The sequence below is a fragment of the Microtus oregoni genome, unplaced genomic scaffold, assembly GCF_018167655.1.
Source record: "Microtus oregoni isolate MIOR12 unplaced genomic scaffold, Mior012 000091F_ref0000469, whole genome shotgun sequence".
In the NCBI taxonomy this organism is placed as follows: domain Eukaryota; kingdom Metazoa; phylum Chordata; class Mammalia; order Rodentia; family Cricetidae; genus Microtus; species Microtus oregoni.
In genome coordinates this window covers 1,996,140-2,014,627 of record NW_024544600.1, presented here as the reverse complement: position 1 = coordinate 2,014,627, position 18,488 = coordinate 1,996,140, and the positions used below count along the sequence as shown (strand labels likewise).

General features: G+C 42.6%; 3 protein-coding genes across 3 annotated transcripts; all 3 read left to right on the top strand.

Moving 5' to 3' along the window:
• The first annotated feature begins 4,540 nt into the window (after positions 1-4,540).
• On the top strand, positions 4,541-4,837 carry LOC121442297 (keratin-associated protein 3-1). Its single transcript, XM_041643784.1, has one exon. It carries the CDS (start codon positions 4,541-4,543, stop codon positions 4,835-4,837), a length of 297 nt encoding a protein of 98 aa, XP_041499718.1.
• A 6,364-nt stretch (positions 4,838-11,201) lies between these two features.
• LOC121442299 (keratin-associated protein 3-2) lies at positions 11,202-11,501 on the top strand. The gene has a single exon (XM_041643786.1). The coding sequence runs from the start codon at positions 11,202-11,204 to the stop codon at positions 11,499-11,501; it is 300 nt and encodes a 99-aa protein (XP_041499720.1).
• Positions 11,502-16,944: 5,443 nt separating this feature from the next.
• LOC121442298 (keratin-associated protein 3-2) lies at positions 16,945-17,244 on the top strand. Its single transcript, XM_041643785.1, has one exon. The coding sequence runs from the start codon at positions 16,945-16,947 to the stop codon at positions 17,242-17,244; it is 300 nt and encodes a 99-aa protein (XP_041499719.1).
• Positions 17,245-18,488: the final 1,244 nt, after the last annotated feature.

Sequence of the window (18,488 nt, the reverse complement as noted above, 5' to 3'; positions counted from 1 at the left end):
ACCTTAAAATCATACTTTTAAAAAATCATCTGAATTTATTGCTTCTCCTTATCATTGTATATAGGTACCTATTTAGCAAATTCACATACTGAAGTTCCAATATCAACTAAAACTTAAAAATATAACATTTAAGGGACTGGAGAGATGACTCAGCATTTTAAATCACATACTGCTCTTGTAGAAGATCTGAATTCAGGTCCCAGCACCCACTACCCCCTGTAGCTCCAGCTCCAGGGACTCTGTCACCCTCTTCTGATGACCACAGGCACCCATACTCACAGGTTCACACACACACACACACACACACACACTTAAAAACAAAAAGATAAAGATGTTTAATATTCAAGTATTTTAAGGCTACCATAGAATAATTGTAAATTTAAATATGTCAACAATAGATTTCACTTAGTTACCCGCTAGCATTTTTTCCTCACTCTCAGGCATATACTGTATTATTCAGGGCCTGGAGAGATGTTTCTCTCAGTAGGTAAGAGCATTTGCTGGCCAGGCATATGGCACACACCATTAATCCCAGCAGTTGGAAGGTGGAGAGGTAGAGGCAGAGAATCTCTATGAGACAAGCCTGGTCTACATATTGAACTCTAGGACAGACTACAGAGAGAGAGCCTGACTCAAAAAAAAATAAATGCACAGGCTTTTCTCCCAGGTCTTCCAGAGGACCTGCGTTCAGTTCCCAGCACCTAACACCCACAGCTCACAACCATATCCAGGAGGATATGATGTCCTCTCTGGCTTCTGCAGGCACCAGCAGACTATTCTATAGATATAAAACATTTTTTTTATAAAAATAACCGTTACTCGGTGTCCATTTTTCTATCCATTTTAGCTTTAGTGAGAATATATATTTCTATATTATTTCACTGTTTATGATTTTCCATTTCACTCTGCATGTTCTGTAGGCCACAATGATACACGAGAATTAAAGGAAACTTACAGTTCCCCCAAAATTGTTTACAATTCCAGCCAGAGGAAGCTGGTTAAGTAAAACTTGTGAGAATATCACATGTGCCAAGTGACCAAATGCCTTGAAATCTTCTCTGGCATGTCCAATGAAATCACGTAAGTCCACAGGGAGTAGAGTGAGAGAGATGCCTCTTTTACACACCCACACACAGAGTGACTACCAGCTGGCCTCAGGAAACATCACTACTCCTCTTAAAAAGCAAAACAACATGAAGGTAATTCAGTGAGTGGCAATACAGTAGCAAGGGTTACGTCAAATTTGGGGCAGGAGAGATGGCTCGGCAGTTAAGAGCCCTTGTGCTCTTGTCAAGGACCTAGATTCAGTTCCCAGCACCCACATGATGCCTCACGACCATCTATAACTCCAGTTTCCAGATTCCGTGCCTTCTTCCAACCTCCACAGGCACCAGGCATGTACATGCTACACATGCATGCATGTAAGCAGAACACTCATACACATAAAATAAATCTAAAAATATATACAGAGAGAGTTACATCAAACTTGACTATAACCGTTCATTACATCAAACTTGACTATAAGCACCATTCAGCTGGGAGAGGAGTGTCCAGAATTTAAACCCACGCTCAAAATCCTTTGCATGCATGCTTCGCCAAGTGTGCATTCCGCGACGAGGGGATTAATATTCCTAGTAGCCCTGAAGATAGCCACACTTCCTTTCTACCTCCTCTATAAAGACGTTTATCAGAAATGTCAAAGATCGTGGGATTCCGTAAGACAGGCCTAAATGGTTTTACTCACAGCCATTTTTATTAGAATGAGAAACTTCAAAGACTTCTATGTTATATACGATTGTGACGAGATAAACTACTCCAGACAACTTCGGAAATACCGCGTGGCCCATGAGTGGGAAGCTGCTGCATTGCTGCTGATTCAGGAGATGCCAGAGTGGGAGGGTTTACCCAAGATCAACCCGGAAATTCACGGAGTACTTGGGAGGTGGTGGTTGGTTAGGCACAGGCAGGCTCACAACAAAGAGTGACTAACACACATAAAAAGCATCATCAGCCTCCATTTGGAAGGTGGTAAGCAAAAATTTCCATCCGTGTGCTCAAGCCTCCAGCGCCTTACTCCAGCCCTGCTCCTTCCTGCTCACCGGTGTGGTCCTGCCTGGTCCCCAGCTAAAGGCGGTATCGACTGCTTTCCCCACCAGAGAGGCAGCTTTTGCTCAGGGCCCCTTCTGAAGAGTAGATCTGAGACCTGGATAGGATCTTCGGCTTCTGTTACAAACTGTACACACAACCTCTCATTTAGCAAAACATGCCACCTCTCCTTTCGAACATCACCCAAACTCTACTCTCTCTTATCATGGGCTCACCCGCCCATGGCATCAGTCAGTCCGTTTCCACGCCAGCTCTGGGCAGATCATTTTCCTTCATACATGAAACCTATCCCTCTCTGCTTTAAATCATCTGAGTAGAATAAATAACTACTAATTTTTCACGGCCGAGGATAATGATCCTTGCCAATTAACTGATTATGTCAAAAGGACTCTCAGAGGTGAGTCTGAATGTTTCAAACACAAACAAATGTCATGTCTGAGATAATAAATATGTCAGTTACCCTGATCAAGCTATTACACATTGAATGCGTGTATTGAAATGACACACTGGAACCCCCTAAATATGTACAATTACACGTCAATTAAAAATAAGTTTGAAATATGTAAACCATCCGGTGAATTTTTCAGTGCCCTTAGAATAAAAATCTAAACGCTGTAGAATACACTAGAAAACCCTATTTCACCAGGAGCCAACTGACTTCTTTAACATTGTCTCCTATCATAATTCTTCTCTGTTTCCCAGCCACCCTGGCAAGAACAATCTGACTGCCCAAATCATAGTAGCCACCTTCCGCCACCATCGCCCTGTCACTCCTGTTAACGTGTTTTCTTGCCTTATGGCAACTGGCACTGTCTGAAGTTCTTATGTGTTCACCGGTTTATTTTGTGACTGCCAGTTTCCCCCACTGTGATGGACATTGTTACAAGGACCCTATCTGAATGCTTATTGATGCATACTTACAACCAGACATAACACAAGCCATTTTAATACATTAATAAATGAATATATATATATATATATTCTACAATTATAAGAAGTTGAGGGTTGAAGATAGAGCTCAAGGGGAGAGCCCTTGTAAGGCTTTCTGTTCAATTCCTCAGTATGGTCATATGCACACACACACACATATATATATATTATACTATAATATATTATGCATAATATATTGTCTATAGCTCAATACATGAGCTATTGATGTTATATAATCCATTCTTCATTAGCTATGCAACTTTGTACCCAATAATATATCCTTTCTCTTTTTATAACCTGGAAAATGGTCATAGTGATAATCCTGATCTTACAGAATATAGAAAGAAAATGCATATTAAATACTTAGTACTATGCCTGGGGTACGGCATACATAAAACAAATCAGCAGGAGGGCATATGAAGTAAGAAGAGAACATGGAGTTGGAGACACACAGTTGACTTCACGTGCCAGAATGCTCCAGAGAATACTGACTTATCAGTTATGAAAATAAACAGGAGTATGTGGTCAAGGAGGGTGGCGGGAAGTTTATGCTCTAACACCTTACTGAAAACTTCCAGAGCCTTCTGGCATATTGAAAGCTCTGGGAAACCCCCAAGGGGGAGGGGAGGTCGGTATGCACCACATTTGACTAAGGGTCTCGTTTTTGGGACCCCCGGAGCAGCTCTCCTGGGGCACACTCTAAGAATACTGTATCCTTTCATCCTTAAGTCTCAGCACAACCCATCTCTAAGTGATAAAAAGTCTAAGCACATAGCACAGTCAGATGAGGTTATGAGGGCCCTGGTCCTTGTTACTCTTACAGTTCTTTGTGGCCATCCACATACCCCTCCCAAGTCTTCGATCAACACATGTACAAAGGCATAAAAAAACAAATGATTTTCTAGAATTCTGTAGAAAACTACTTCTTTGCACATTCCCCAACCTACTTCCCACAGACTCCATCCACTCCTTTTGGACTCAACTTCTAGGAGCCACAAGACATAATTTTTTTTCCTCTTACTTTTTCAGTCAGAGAGCCTAAACTGTCTCATGGAAATTCATGGTTGCTGAAAGAAGAGAAACCCAAAAGCCAGTGAAGTGTTCATCTGTAGAAGAGACACAGAGCACAGGGAAGTGCTGCAGATACCTGCCATTCCATGCCACTATTAGTGATGTGTGATGATTGGAAGATAATGGCTCTGTGCCTTTGAAGACTAAAGTGATGAAGCTGTCTGTGCAATGACACCCGTGAGGAGTCCCCATTTGACAGCAAAACAACCCGAATCCCTTTTATGAGGTATGGAATGTGTCTTAGGTAATAAACACTTAAGTAATTAGATGGATTTTATGGAAGCAGCCATAAACTGAAACATGGGGAAAATGCCTTGGCGATGGGGTTGACGCCCAGGGAGGCGGGTATATAAGAGCCAGGGCAGAAGTCGGGAGCATTCACACATCAACTGACTTCTCCTCTCAACCCAACCACAACCCAACTCCCAAAGCCATGGCCTGCTGTGTTGCCCGCTGCTGCAGTGTCCCCACAGGCCCTGCCACCACCATCTGCTCCTCTGACAAGTCCTGCCGCTGTGGAGTCTGCCTGCCCAGCACCTGCCCACATGAGATCAGCCTCCTGCAGCCCACCTGCTGTGACCCCTGCCCCCCACCCTGCTGCCAACCTGAAGTGTACGTGCCAACCTGCTGGCTGCTCAACTCTTGCCACCCAACTCCCGGCCTGAGCGGCATCAACCTGACCACCTACGTCCAGCCTGGCTGTGAGAGTCCCTGTGAGCCCTGCTGTTAAGCCCTACTCCCAGGTTCAGGGGCCTGGCTTCTCAGCATCCTCCCCATCACCTGCTCTTCAGCAACTGTTTCTGCCTGAATCCCAGCTTCATCAACCCCAGGGCCCAGGAACAGAAGCCCGTGGACCATGCTTAAGCTGCCCATGCTTTGTTCCTATGGGCACAGATGGCTGCCTTCTCTCTTTAGGCTCTGTCCCTCCTTTTTGAGAGCTACCATTTGGACTACTCATTAATAAAGTTCATTCTGGCTTAGTATTCCTGGCCTCATAGCTGTTTATTTCTCTGTTTCCTCTTAGGGAAAGTAGAACGCCAAGTTCTACCTGAAAGCAGTTTGTTATGCAGCCCAAGGGCCACCCCAACACAGTGAGAAATCTTTTATTTATGTGTGTGTGTGTGTATAATATATATATTCTATATATACACATATATATATAATATATATTCTATATATAATATATATATATAATTTTCATTCATTTGAATAACAACCACAGTTTCCCCTCCTCTCCTATCCCTGTCCTCCCCAATCCACCCCCATCCACTCCTTAAGAAGGGTAAGGCCTCCCTTGGGAAGTCAACAAAGCCTGCTACATTCAGCTGAGGCAGCACACCCCTCCCAATTGCACCAAGGCTGAGTACGGCATCTCACCATGTGGAATGGGCTTCAAACAGCCAGCTCATACACTAGGGATAGATCCTGGTCCCACTGCTAGGGGGCCCTGAAAACTCCAGCAGTTTCTTTTATAGAATCTTTCCATTTAATGAATATTTCTGGAGCTATCCACTATGCCATGTAGAATCTAGACATAAATATAATATTCTATTTTTTTATTCAACTCTTTATTTCTTCCTTGGTTAACTAAGAAAAAACTAATCCTTGTGCTGGCATGTGAAAAAATCTCTACCCCCTTACTCAGAGTCAACAAAAGTTTCAGGCTCACAATGGAGGTTACTTTGAAATTCCAAACTCTTAAAAACAGGTCAATGCAGCCACGGGGGAGTCTATGGAGAGCTGCGCTCCTCACAGGAGAGCTTCTGGAGACTTCATTATGCTAAAATGTGCCATGACTTTGTAATAAAACAGTAGAGTGTGGACTTCTCCCCAATCAACTTGACCGTGCCTTCCTCTTTCTATCTTGTTTTCGTAAATTAGCTTCAGAGACAGGCGTTTTCTGGAGAACAACTGGGGAGAGTTAGCCATCCCTTACAGGCTCTGATGTCCAGGGGGGAAAAAAGACATCACTAAATTATATCTAAACTACTAAATCTAAGTAAATAGGAGCTTAAAATTTTGTGCTTCATTTTTTTCCCCTTTGGAGTGGGAAAATAGTAAATGTGAAAAAAAACTTTAGCATTTAGAACTAGTTTGCTTGGAAAAGGTTAAAAGTGTGTAAGTGTGTGCCTGTGTGCATACATGGATAAAATAGTTCAAGCTGTATCAATAAGCAGAAACTACATAGCATCAAGCATAGAGGAATCAAAGGCCCACGACATATAAACCAACAACACTGTGGTAAAGACACTACACATGAAGCTGCTTTCATGGCCAGACATCGTCTTTATCAGAATTGTTATGGTTTGAGCTCCCTGAGCTGTAATTTACATATTTACATCAGCTGAGCACTCATTGCTCAGGTATTATTTGAAAAAGGGAATAAGCAAAAGTTCCTGCCCTTGAAGAGTTCTGGGGAAAAGGTGTGGATAGTTTATATCTTTCAGAATAATCATTTTTGTGTGAATATCAGCATTTATTGTTTCTTGTCCCCTTAAGTGAGGTCCCCCTGAGTTCGCAGTAGCCTCAACTGTGCTTAGAAGTTGACTGGCTCCAGTGGTTTATACTATCACATCACTGAGATATCCATAACGCATTAGGCCAAAGTGAAATATTCTTTATACTACAGAATTGGCAACAAAGTTCTGACAGCACAAAATATACGTTCCTCTTGGGAACAAAAATCTCTGTGTTGACCACTATGCTATTTTTTTAGTTTTGATGAACAATCTAAATACAGCAAGAACTCTCCACAAAGTACCCAGATTGCTGAAATCTAATTGTGTAGTTGAATATTTTCTTACCTTGGGGACTTTGTGGCCTCTCTCTCTCTCTCTCTCCCTCCCTCTCTCCTTGCTATCTGTAGCCTAATCTACAACCTAGTTTTCCTTGCTATTATTCCATCTTCTGCTTATGTCTCAGAATTGCAATAAGGTCTGGATAATCCAGAGAATAAAGACTCTCCTTGTCCACAGCAATCAGTTGTCCCAGGAGAGCCTCTCACTGTGACTTCCACCAGTGGTTCCCAGCCTTCTCTCCAAAAAGACATTCTTTCATTTTGAGAAACATGCATCTTTTCCCAAATGGCTTTCTTAAGTATTTTTAATTACTTTATTTCTCTGCTCATCAATTTATAAGTATTGGTATATTGTGACATCAACATACACACACACACACACACACACACATACATTTCCGATGAATGAACTGACTCACCTTTTCTGTGGTCACACACTAATTTAAACCATGAAGTCTTAGCATTCTAACAATTACACCAGATGGAAGGAACTTGGAAATGGTGTCTGTCTGTCTGACTGATCATTGTCAGCACAGAATGAGGCTTTGAACAATAGAAGTGACAGGTCAGCAGTTTGATTTTCATAAAAAGCAAAAACTCTTCAGGTTGCTTTGCAAGAAAATGCATACTCGTATATTTCAGACCAAGTATCGTCCTAAGAGCCCATAATTTAATCTATTTCAATTTGTAATTAAAGTAATAAATCCCTTGTAAAACTAAAGGCTTGTTCGTATTCATATTTACTTGCATGTCTAGATGATGTAGTGCTAATATATAGAAAATCATCTAGCAAGTTCTGTCATCTTCAAGCACATTCATGTTGTGTGTTTTCAATATTTATTAATTTGCTCAGATTCATGCAAAAATGCAACTGTGCATTGATAGAAAAAGAAGAGTCCTACAGATTTGGGCTTCCCAAATGTATCAGGGGTGCATAGTTTGATAAGGATGCTTTCTTAGTTCTTGAAAACATCACTCTTGATACTTTACACTTAGTGTAGATGACTTTTACGAAGAAATTCTAGGGGATGAACAAGAAGAAAGTAAGGATAAACCCAAGCAGGTTAATATATTGAATAAAAAGAGAACGACACTGACACCATTTTGAAACTGTAGCAGGAAGCAAGTTTGAATGAAGCAACACAACCAAATAAAACTTCAGGAGTGTGTGTCCCGTGGCTGATACAAGAAGATACTGCGTTATTTGTGTGGGGTTGTGCAAACATCAACAAGGAAGCAGCTGAAGGCTGAGGCCACATTCCCTGAAATAGGTAGGTATAAAAGTCCCTCCCAAGGCAACTTTGTGGAAGAACGCCTTCCTCAGCAAGAAAACCTGACCCACCATCACCATGACTGGCTGCAGTTCCTATCTCCAAGGATGCCGCAGCGTCCCCATGGGCCCGGCCACCACCCTCTGCTCCTCAGACGTATATGGTCCATGTGGAGTCTGCCTGCCCAGCACCTGTCCACACAGGATCAGCCTCCTTCAGCCTGCCTGCTGTGCCACTTGCCCCCCACCCTGCTGTGTGCCTGATTCCTATGTGTCCTCATGTTGGCTGCTCGACAAGGGCTACCCTGCCCCAGACCTGAAAGGTATCTCTGTTTCCACCTGTGTCAACCCTTGCGCTTGTAAACTCTCCTGCTGCTAAATGAGGGCCTTTAAAGAGCTTACCCAGCTTGCCCTAAGGATCTGCAATGGTGGACACTAAGAGCTCCTTAGCAAAGGGCTTTCGTTAGGCACTCTGGAAGATGCTTTGACGCTGAGACTTCATTTTTGCAGACAGATTCTTTCTGTGTTTTTGGACAATGATTTCAGAGAAGTGGAAAAGAGTCACAATCATGGATCTCCGTATTTTAAAAGTAAATAAATGCCACTACCCCCCAAGTCCTGTGCTGTCTCTGCGTTTAATGCTATAATTACCTAGGGACTCTTGACACATGCATCATGAAGCTGCAAGGTAGGTGTACAGCAGAATGACGCTTTCTGATGACAGCGACATAAATCTCATAGCTGAAAGGAAATCACACAAGGATATACAGATACCCGAAGAACATTGCCTGAATGGTAAAACACATTCACACTAAGCTTAGAATTGGTTTAAATTTCAAGATCAACACCTACCTTTCTGTTTTGTTTCCCTGACTATGTAAACAACTCAAATGTGTCCTTAAAGACACGGACAAGCTGTCATTAGACACCAACACACTCACATTCCAGGCATTTCTCAGATGCCCCTGGTGTCCCAGGCATCTTCTCCAGAGCCTGCAGGAGATACACAAGACTAAGGATACAGTTCCCATCGCAAGGGCCTCTCACTGGCATGAGAAAGAGAAACGGAAGGGAAACTGTACTACAGGGCAGAATGAAGCAAGGTCAACTTGATCGCATAGAAAACTGTGGAAACATCTGGAAGGGTTCATTTATAAAGGAGGCTCTGTGGGCCAAAGCCTTGAGAACGAGAACGGGTTGAGACGCAGAGAGCCAGGGTGGGACTCTTTCAGCTAAAGCAGCAATCTGAGTGCGATGACAGAGGAAACATTTTTTTTTTTTTACGAAAAACACCCGCTCTTTGTACACGGAATGCACGACACTGCACGGTGGCAGCGTCTAATGCCTTTCCAGAGCTTCTTCTTCTTTTAGACATGCCGTGTTGATGAAAGTCACTCACCAAGGAATCAGTACTCTGTGCTTAACCAAAAGCCATTTTCCATCCAATAAATTGTGCATTTAGATCCCACTGGCTGAGCGTTTTGTACTAAAGAAACGTGTGGCGACCGCAGACCTGTCAACTATTGCACGTTAGACATTGTTGTGCCTCATCTTCAGATACAGGAAGACAAATCAAGGCCAGCTGAGATGAAGAAGGTTGTAGAAGGCATCTCAGAGGAATTTATTATCTAGTTGAAGATCCGAGAGGGGGAAACAAACAAACACGCAGATGGAAGACCATAACAAACACCTTTTAATGACGTCCCTCGTTCTACGTTGCTTTTCTAGTCGCTATCTTAAACCTGCTGTTAACTGTGAATCACATGGTTTCTCCTTCTGAATCCCATTTTGTCTTACTTTAAAGTCTGTACGTCATTCATGTGAGAATGAATTAGCTTAATTTTCTTTTCATGAAACATCTGATCAAGGACAGCAAGTGAGCTTTTGTTTGTTTGGTTTTTGTTTTCTGTTTTTGTTTTTGTTTTTAATCTTTCCAATGGTTTTTATTCTTTGGCTCATCTTTAAGAAAAGAGGCACTGTGGAAAAAATAAGATGTAACACTTCCTTTGAATGTGACTAGACCAAAAAGAAAAAAAAAAGGAAAGAAAGGAAGGAAGGAAGGAAGGAAGGAAGGAAGATAGAAAATCACTTATTTCAAACAATGAAAAAGAATCTAGCCCATACTTTCCTGTCTGTCTGTTTGCTTTGGAGGACCTGAATTTTATTATCAATAAATTAAAAAAAAGTTTGAAGATTGATGGAGGAAGGTCATTGGTTAAGTAATAAAGAAACTGCTTGGCCTCATAGGTTAAAACAAAAGTGGGAGGAATAAACGGAACAGAATGCTGGGAGGAAGAGGAAGTGAGCTCAGAGGCCATACTCCCCTCTCCCAGACAGACGCATGAATCTCAGACCCAGGATGGACGTAGGCTAGAATCTTTCCCGGTAAGACTGATTCTACACAGATTATTAGAGATGGGTTGATCGGGAAATGAGAATTAGCCTGTAAGGGCTAGAGTTAATGGGCCAAGCAGTGTTTAAAAGAATACAGTTTGTGTGTTGTTATTTCTTTGGAGGACCTGAATTTCTGGTGTAAAGCTAGCCGTGCAGGAGCCAGGCAGGACGAAAAGCAGGCCCTTAGCCCCCTCAACAGAAGATTATATTGTCAGATGAAATATTTATATTTGTAAATAAGTAGATAATTTAAAATTAAAAAGAGGGAAGGAAATTTTTAAACCCTAAAAGTGTACATGAATTGTCACTTGGTCAAATTACTTGTAACTCATACCAGATTGGGTATGTCAGATGCTGTAAGGATAAAATGTGGCAATCTTATGACAAAAATTATGGCTCCATGACTCAAAACTGCAATTGAATTAATAAGGGCAGGACTCTTAATAGAAATGAAAATGCCAAACTGATTAGATAACCTTTGTGGAAAAGGGTGTCATAAACAAAACCAGGATAAGAAGGAAGCTTTCTGATTGGACTCTTGCTCACTGGGGAGGGTATAAAAGAGTCCAGACTGAGAGGAGACATTTGAACCTCATCTTTGCCTTAGACCAAAGCCAACCAGACTCCATCACCATGGCCTGCTGTGTTGCCCGCTGCTGCAGCGTCCCCACCGGCCCTGCCACCACCATCTGCTCCTCAGACAAGTCCTGCCGCTGTGGAGTCTGCCTGCCCAGCACCTGCCCACACACCATCTGGCAACTGGAGCCCACCTGCTGTGACAACTGTCCCCCACCCTGCCACATCCCTCAGCCCTGTGTGCCCACCTGCTTCCTGCTCAACTCCTGCCACCCAACCCCAGACCTGCTGACTGTCAACCTCACCACCTATGTGCAGCCTGGCTGTGAGGATCCCTGCACCCCGAGTTGCTGCTGACCTGTGGCTCCCTTGCTCAGAGACTGATGCTGAAGAGACCCCAGGAGCCGCCTAACCACTCTCAGCTTGTCGTGTTGTAACATACGTGGGCAGACGGTCTAGGCTATGAAAACCCGACCTTTGATTTTAATGGCCAGAAAGCCAAGAAATTTGCTTAGGCAAACTGGATGAATCGTCATTTGATTCATTTCAACAGGTGAATTCTTCCCTTATGAAAATGCTATTGAAATCTTTAAGATTTCAAATTATGGCATGTTGGTTCTAGGATCTTATTTCCTGTACTGAGCATTTTCAGAGGCAAAATAATCTCCCGATGGGTTTCTAATAAACTGTATTTCCCTGGCCTTATGTGTTCTTTATTGATGCTAGCGTTTGAAATTCATTTCTTGTGTTTTGAAACAAAGGAATTTTTTATTGTAGAAAGTACCAGATGAAGGGAGCATTGGAGCTAGCATTCTGTTTGTCTGTCTTTAACATCCATCTTCTATCCTTTCCCTCAAACTCATAGAATCCTCAAAATGACACCACCTAACGATATGAGCAAAGTTGTTTAAGCTATTAAGTGCTCTCAAAATTATAAAGTTAGTTACTAAAGCAACTAGAATTTAACACCTGGTATGTCTGACTCTAAAGCCCAATTATTCCCCACATCATAACGCCTCCAGTACACACAGATGAACAAATTTGACCACCATCTATGACACAGATTCAAAACATGCATGAGAAATGTCAAAAATGTAAGAGTCCTCAACAAAAACGTCACATCCAGTTTTGACAGAAAGGGGGTAAGTTGGCTCTAATCAAAATGGGTAGGCATTCAGCTGTGAGATCCGGGTCATTTCTACCTCATTTCACTTACAGAAGTCCTGGTGGGCAACTCTAGAAATCAGGACACTAACGCAGGCCTCATTTGCCACCCATTGTCAGGGAAGTTCTAGTCCAGCAGTCAATAGAATGCCAGCTGCTCTTGGGTGACAGATGAAGAACTCACGCCGAAATGCCCATCAAAGCTAGGTGCAGCTGTGTCTGTAACTCCAATGACCAGGAGGCTGAGACATGAGGACAGAGCAGTCAAGACCAGGTTGGAGCAACACACAGGAAGATTCTATCTAAAAAAGAAAAGGGCCGGGCGGTGGTGGCGCACGCCTTTAATCCCAGCACTCGGGAGGCAGAGGCAGGCGGATCTCTGTGAGTTCGAGGCCAGCCTGGTCTACAAGAGCTAGTTCCAGTACAGGAACCAAAAGCTACGGAGAAACCCTGTCTCGAAAAATCAAAAAAAAAAAAAAAAAGAAAGAAAGAAAAAAGAAAAGGAAGAAAGAAATTGGCAAATTGAGTCCATGAGCTAATTTTATAAACATACATAAATTTACATCACAGAGACTGCTTTCTGAGCCTACGGAGAATGTCTGTATGTGTATTACGCATGCATTACATATATAATCTTATGCTATAAAATACATATACACATAAAAGCAAACACCACATGTAGAAATACACAAGTCAAAATCTGGAAAAGCCCTGAGATAAAGACAACACAGTGTCTGTGTGTTCAAAAAAACAAGTAGGGGAAGAAATCAGAGAAGTAAATACCTAAATAAATCTGCTTTAAAATATCTTCAGCAGCCCATTAGTGTCACTAGAGAGGGATATCCCAGAGCATGCCCGCAGGCTTCTTGATGCTTCTGCTTGGAATAAGCAAATTCCCGGAGCTTCGAACGCCTGCCATTTAATCAAGAATCACATGCACAGGGCTTCTATTTTCCGGAAACGGTAGTTCATCCCCACCGGATCCTATATTTACCTGGTATTTAGCAAGTGAGTCACCAGACCATCTAAGGACGATCCTCTCACCTTTCCAGCTCTCCCTATCTTCACTTGTAAGCAAAGCAGAGTAATTTCCAGGTCTCTTAGGCCACTGAAGAGAAAATGCATTCATAAAGTACTGCAATATGTTTGTCAATAAAAAGATTATCGTCATATATTTGTTATTTAAGAACAGTTTGAGTCTACTAATATAACCTTAAATCTCATGTATGACTAGGAAGCATAATATTCTACATACACAATAATAAGCTGTTTTCTTGCCAATACAGAGTAAGAGTGCACACTGAGTAAGTTGACATCTTTTGGCCATGAAAATCTGATGATCTGCACACCATTTTTTCTTTATAATTGTCTCCAGAAAATGTCAAAGTCATATGCTTTGCTCTTAGAACCTAATCTTTCCTGCCCTAACTTGATTTCTAATATCAGCAATTTATAATATATACGTGAGAAACCTGTCCAACAGACTATAAATTCCACGAGGATGGAGATTAAGTTTATTTTGTTCCCTCCAACATTTATAGCAGCATCTGTCATTATTCCTCAATAAATGACTAACGATGTCATTAATCATTTTAATGAATGAGACAGGGCTAAGGCGATAGCTCAGGTGGTAAAGTGTTGGCCTTGCGAATGCAAGGACTCGAGTCTGGTTGCTAGAACCCACATTAAAAATCAGAAATAAAGTCAGGCAAGGTGGTTCACACCTTTAATCCCAGCACTTGGGAGGAAGAGGCAGGCAGATCTCTGTGAGTTTGAGGCCAGTCTGGTCTACAGAGAGAGTTCCAGGACAACCATGACTACACAGAGTCTCAAAAAAAAAAAACAATTAAAAGTTAAAGATAAAAAGAATATTTTTAAAAAAAATGGGCATTATGGCATATGCTTGTAACCCTAATGCTGAAGAAGTGGAGATGGGAGGATTTCTGGAGCTCACTAACCAGTGAAATCCCCTACTAGAGCAGCTCCAAGCCAGTGAGAGGCCCTGTCTCATAAAGAAAAGGTGCAGGCTTGGAGGGATGGTGCAGAAGTTAAGAGCACTTGCTAGTCTTGCAGAGGCCCTGGGTTCAGTTCCCAGCACCCACGTGACAGTTCACCCACATGACCAGGTGTGCTGCCAGTTCCAGAGGGTCTGCTGCCCTCTTCCAGACCCCGTGAGCACCAAACATGCACGAGATGCACATGCATACATACACATAAAAAATAAAAATAACAAGTCTTTTTTTAAAGGGACGAATAGGTAAATGGTGTCTAAGGAATAACATGTGCACATACAAAGCCAAATACAAGCAAACATGCCATGTACATGTACATGCTCATACACACACACACACACACACACACACACACACACACACACGAAATATCCGTTTTTCCATAAGCAATGTGGCATGCAATTTGGCAGCTATTCGTTGAGTGAGAAATCTCAGGGGGGGGGGGTTCTAGAGCACTAAAAACTGTCAAATCCTCTCTTTCAAAGAAAACCACGGGGAACAATTTTTAAGTTTTTTTTAACAAATATATATACCAACTATATTCTCTACTTGCAAATATTAATGCTTATTTTTATTTATTTGCTTGCTTACTTATTTTATTGGCATGAACTTTCAAGATCAGTGTCTGCCGTCTCACCTAAGGTTTCTCTCTTGCTAGCCTCCCCCTCCTCCCTCCTCTTTCTTGTGACTGTTTCTTCTCTCTTTACTTTGCCTTAAGTCTGATCTGCAACTTTAGTTCGCATGTCACAATGCTCATCTGTGCACACCAAGGGTTTTAAACTCTTTTCATCTCATGAGACTCACAGTGGTCTTTTAAGTGAGAGAATGCAAGTACTCCTGCTCTTCATTTGCTGAGAAAAATGGCAAGACTTCAAAAAAGTGGACTAACTATAAAAGTAACCAGGGAAGTAGCCAGCACTCGTAGGACCAACAAAGAGCTCCTTCTAGCTCTAAGGGTGGTCCTCTTGGTTCTATACACCTGTTCCCCAAGCATACGGACAAAGCCCACCATCATCAAACACCATGCGCTTGATGGACAGGCAGCCTTAGAGTAGGAGCTGAGAAGGGTGTGAGGACCATGGCTTCCAGGATGCATGAGTCCAATCTTAGCGGAAATGTTCTCAGCTACAGGGATAATGCTGTCCAGGGACACACCCAGCACTTGTTCTTAAGTGCTGAAGAGTCCCTAAGTCTAAACAGTGCCCTGGAAGTGGCTTGGGTCTTGCCACACATGGGAGAACAAAAACTAAAATCTATCTGGTCCAGGCTCATGGTTTGTGTTCTATTGTGATCGGTTTTACTGGAATTCTAGCATTGTAGTTTAAGTTATCCTTTGATTTAGTATTTCATTTTCATTCTGTAAAGGTTAAAACTTAAACTCTTCCACATTTAACAGCCAAGGGGGGAAGAGAGCAACAGTAATGGAAATTCTTGACAGGAGACAAACTCCTGGAACATATATGATCGGAGGATGTGTCAACCTAACTTGATATTTACAAAATGCACAGAGAACCGGGAATTTCCAACCAGGCACAACTGGAAAAGTGCTGGATGGCAGTAGTATAATGAACATCAAAGGCTTCGAAAATACTAGACTTGAACATTTGTCCCTAGAACTCTATCTGGTAATTATTTCTGCTTCAGAAAAATTAGAACAAACACAAAGATTCATGTAGAGAATCTTTCTCTCCTGCCACGGTTATCAAAGAAAAAATTGGGATTAAAGCAAATGATAAAGAAAATGCAATCTTAGAGTAACCCAGAAGTACAATTACATGATAAATACTAGAGAACACTGAAAGCATTAGTAAATACACTCAGGAATGCAAGATAATGAAGTACACATACTTATGCAATAAGGTACATTATAGAACCTATACAAAATGATCCCAGAAATGTAAAACTGGACGGTTACATATAGTCAAAAATAGTTCTATCATACATATGTAGTATTAATAGATAATGTTCCACTGTAGGTGAGTTGCCTTTATGGTTTTCAATAGTTTCAATATTGTAGTGACTCTTTCATATTTCTTATTAAAATAAATGTTTTAAAGTTCTGCGATATTTCTCATAAAACTGTTTTCCCATTTTAGTATAGTTTTGAGCTTCAAATGCCTCAAAGTTCACAGGCAGTAACAAGAATAAAGTTCCTGTTCAGCTCTTCAGAACAGAACCAGTTCGTCGAGCCATCTGATATAGAAACGGGCAAAGAGAAAACAGAGGGCACAGCAGCATGGAGAGCAGCTTTCTGCACATTGCTGTCATACCCATGTGGTGCCCAGCTAGCCTGGTGGTGGTGACATTGCAATCGTGGAAGCCATCTGTGGTACATCGTAAAGCTTGGGTCCGAATGACAAACAGCAAGAGTAATCAGTTCAAATTTGGCAACGAATTCAAATAAAAGGTAATTAGCAAAATAGGGACTCTTAACAGGCATCTAAATGTCAGGCCAATTAAAGGATAATGGGAACACGAACATAAACAAGAACCAGGAAAGAAGCCCATTGGTGGAACCAACGCCCACTGGAGAGGATATATAATAACCCCGGAGCAAGAGGAGACATTTGAACCTCAGAGATTTCATCTTTGCCTTAGACCAAAGCCAACCAGACTCCATCACCATGGCCTGCTGTGTTGCCCGCTGCTGCAGCGTCCCCACCGGCCCTGCCACCACCATCTGCTCCTCAGACAAGTCCTGCCGCTGTGGAGTCTGCCTGCCCAGCACCTGCCCACACACCATCTGGCAACTGGAGCCCACCTGCTGTGACAACTGTCCCCCACCCTGCCACATCCCTCAGCCCTGTGTGCCCACCTGCTTCCTGCTCAACTCCTGCCACCCAACCCCAGACCTGCTGACTGTCAACCTCACCACCTATGTGCAGCCTGGCTGTGAGGATCCCTGCACCCCAAGTTGCTGCTGACCTGTGGCTCCCTTGCTTGGTCGAAGAAAGAGTCAACCCAGGAGCCTTAGCACTTACCTGGCAGAACTTGCAAGGAGTTTGCTCTGATTTAGAAGCCGGAGTTGAGGGACAGGGTCATTGATGACATCTCTCCTGCCAGCCTCAACAAAAAGAAACCAGAATCTTTGGTAATGTGGCTTTTACCTGCAACCATGTGCAGTGTGGACGGTTGATGCTCCAAGGCTCCTGAAGATGCTGACTCCTTCATCCTGATGTGCTTCTTTCTTTGGGTGTTTGGGGCTTCTGACTTCAGTCTTGGGTGGTATCCTTCTGCAAATTTAGGAACTTCTCCATGATCTTCCCAATAAATTGTGTGTCTATGGCATAGCATAAATGTGTATAATTGCTGTTTGCTTGTTTCTAGGACTTGGTTAAATGTGTTTCTTATCCCCCAATGTTAGTTAGCATTTAAAGAAAAACTAAACCGCCTGGGTGACATTGAAAAGAGTGGCAGGAAAGTAAAGCTTATTGATCTTGCTGCTCTTGCTGTTCTGGGGTAACTCAGTGGTCTGGTGTCGTAATTAGGGTTTTTATTGCTGTGACAAAACACCAGGACCAAAAGTAACTTGGGAGGAAAGGGCTTATTTGGCTTTCACGCCCATATCGCAGTCCATCATGGAAGGGATCAGAGCAGGAACCTGGAGGCAGAAACTGAAACAGAAGCCATTGAAGAACATTGTCTGTTGGCTTGTTCCTCATGGCTTGCTCAGCCTGTTTTCTTATACAGTTCAAAACCGACCTCCCAGGGATGGCCCCACCCCCGAGACTGGGCTCTTCCACATTAATTATTAATCAAAACACTACCCTACAGATTTGTCTATAGGCCAATCTTAGGGAGACATTTTCTCAGTTAAGATTTCCTCTTCTCAGATGGCTCTAGCTTGTGTTTGTTGACAAAGAACACCAACCAGAACACCTGGTGTGCTGATTTGAATGGGATATGCTTCCCACAAGCTCATGGATGTGACCACTAGTCCCCAGTTGGTGGCACTGATTGAGAAAGTCATGGATCCTTTAGGAGGTAGAAAGGGTATCACTGTGGACTGGCTTTGAGATTTTATAGCGTGACTCCACTTCCTATTCTCTCTCTCTCTCTCTCTCTCTCTCTCCCTCCCTCCCTCCCTCCTTCTTTTCTCTTCTCTTCTCTTCTGTCTCTCTCTCTCTCTCTCTCTCTCTCTGTCTCTCTGTCTCTCTCTCACACACAC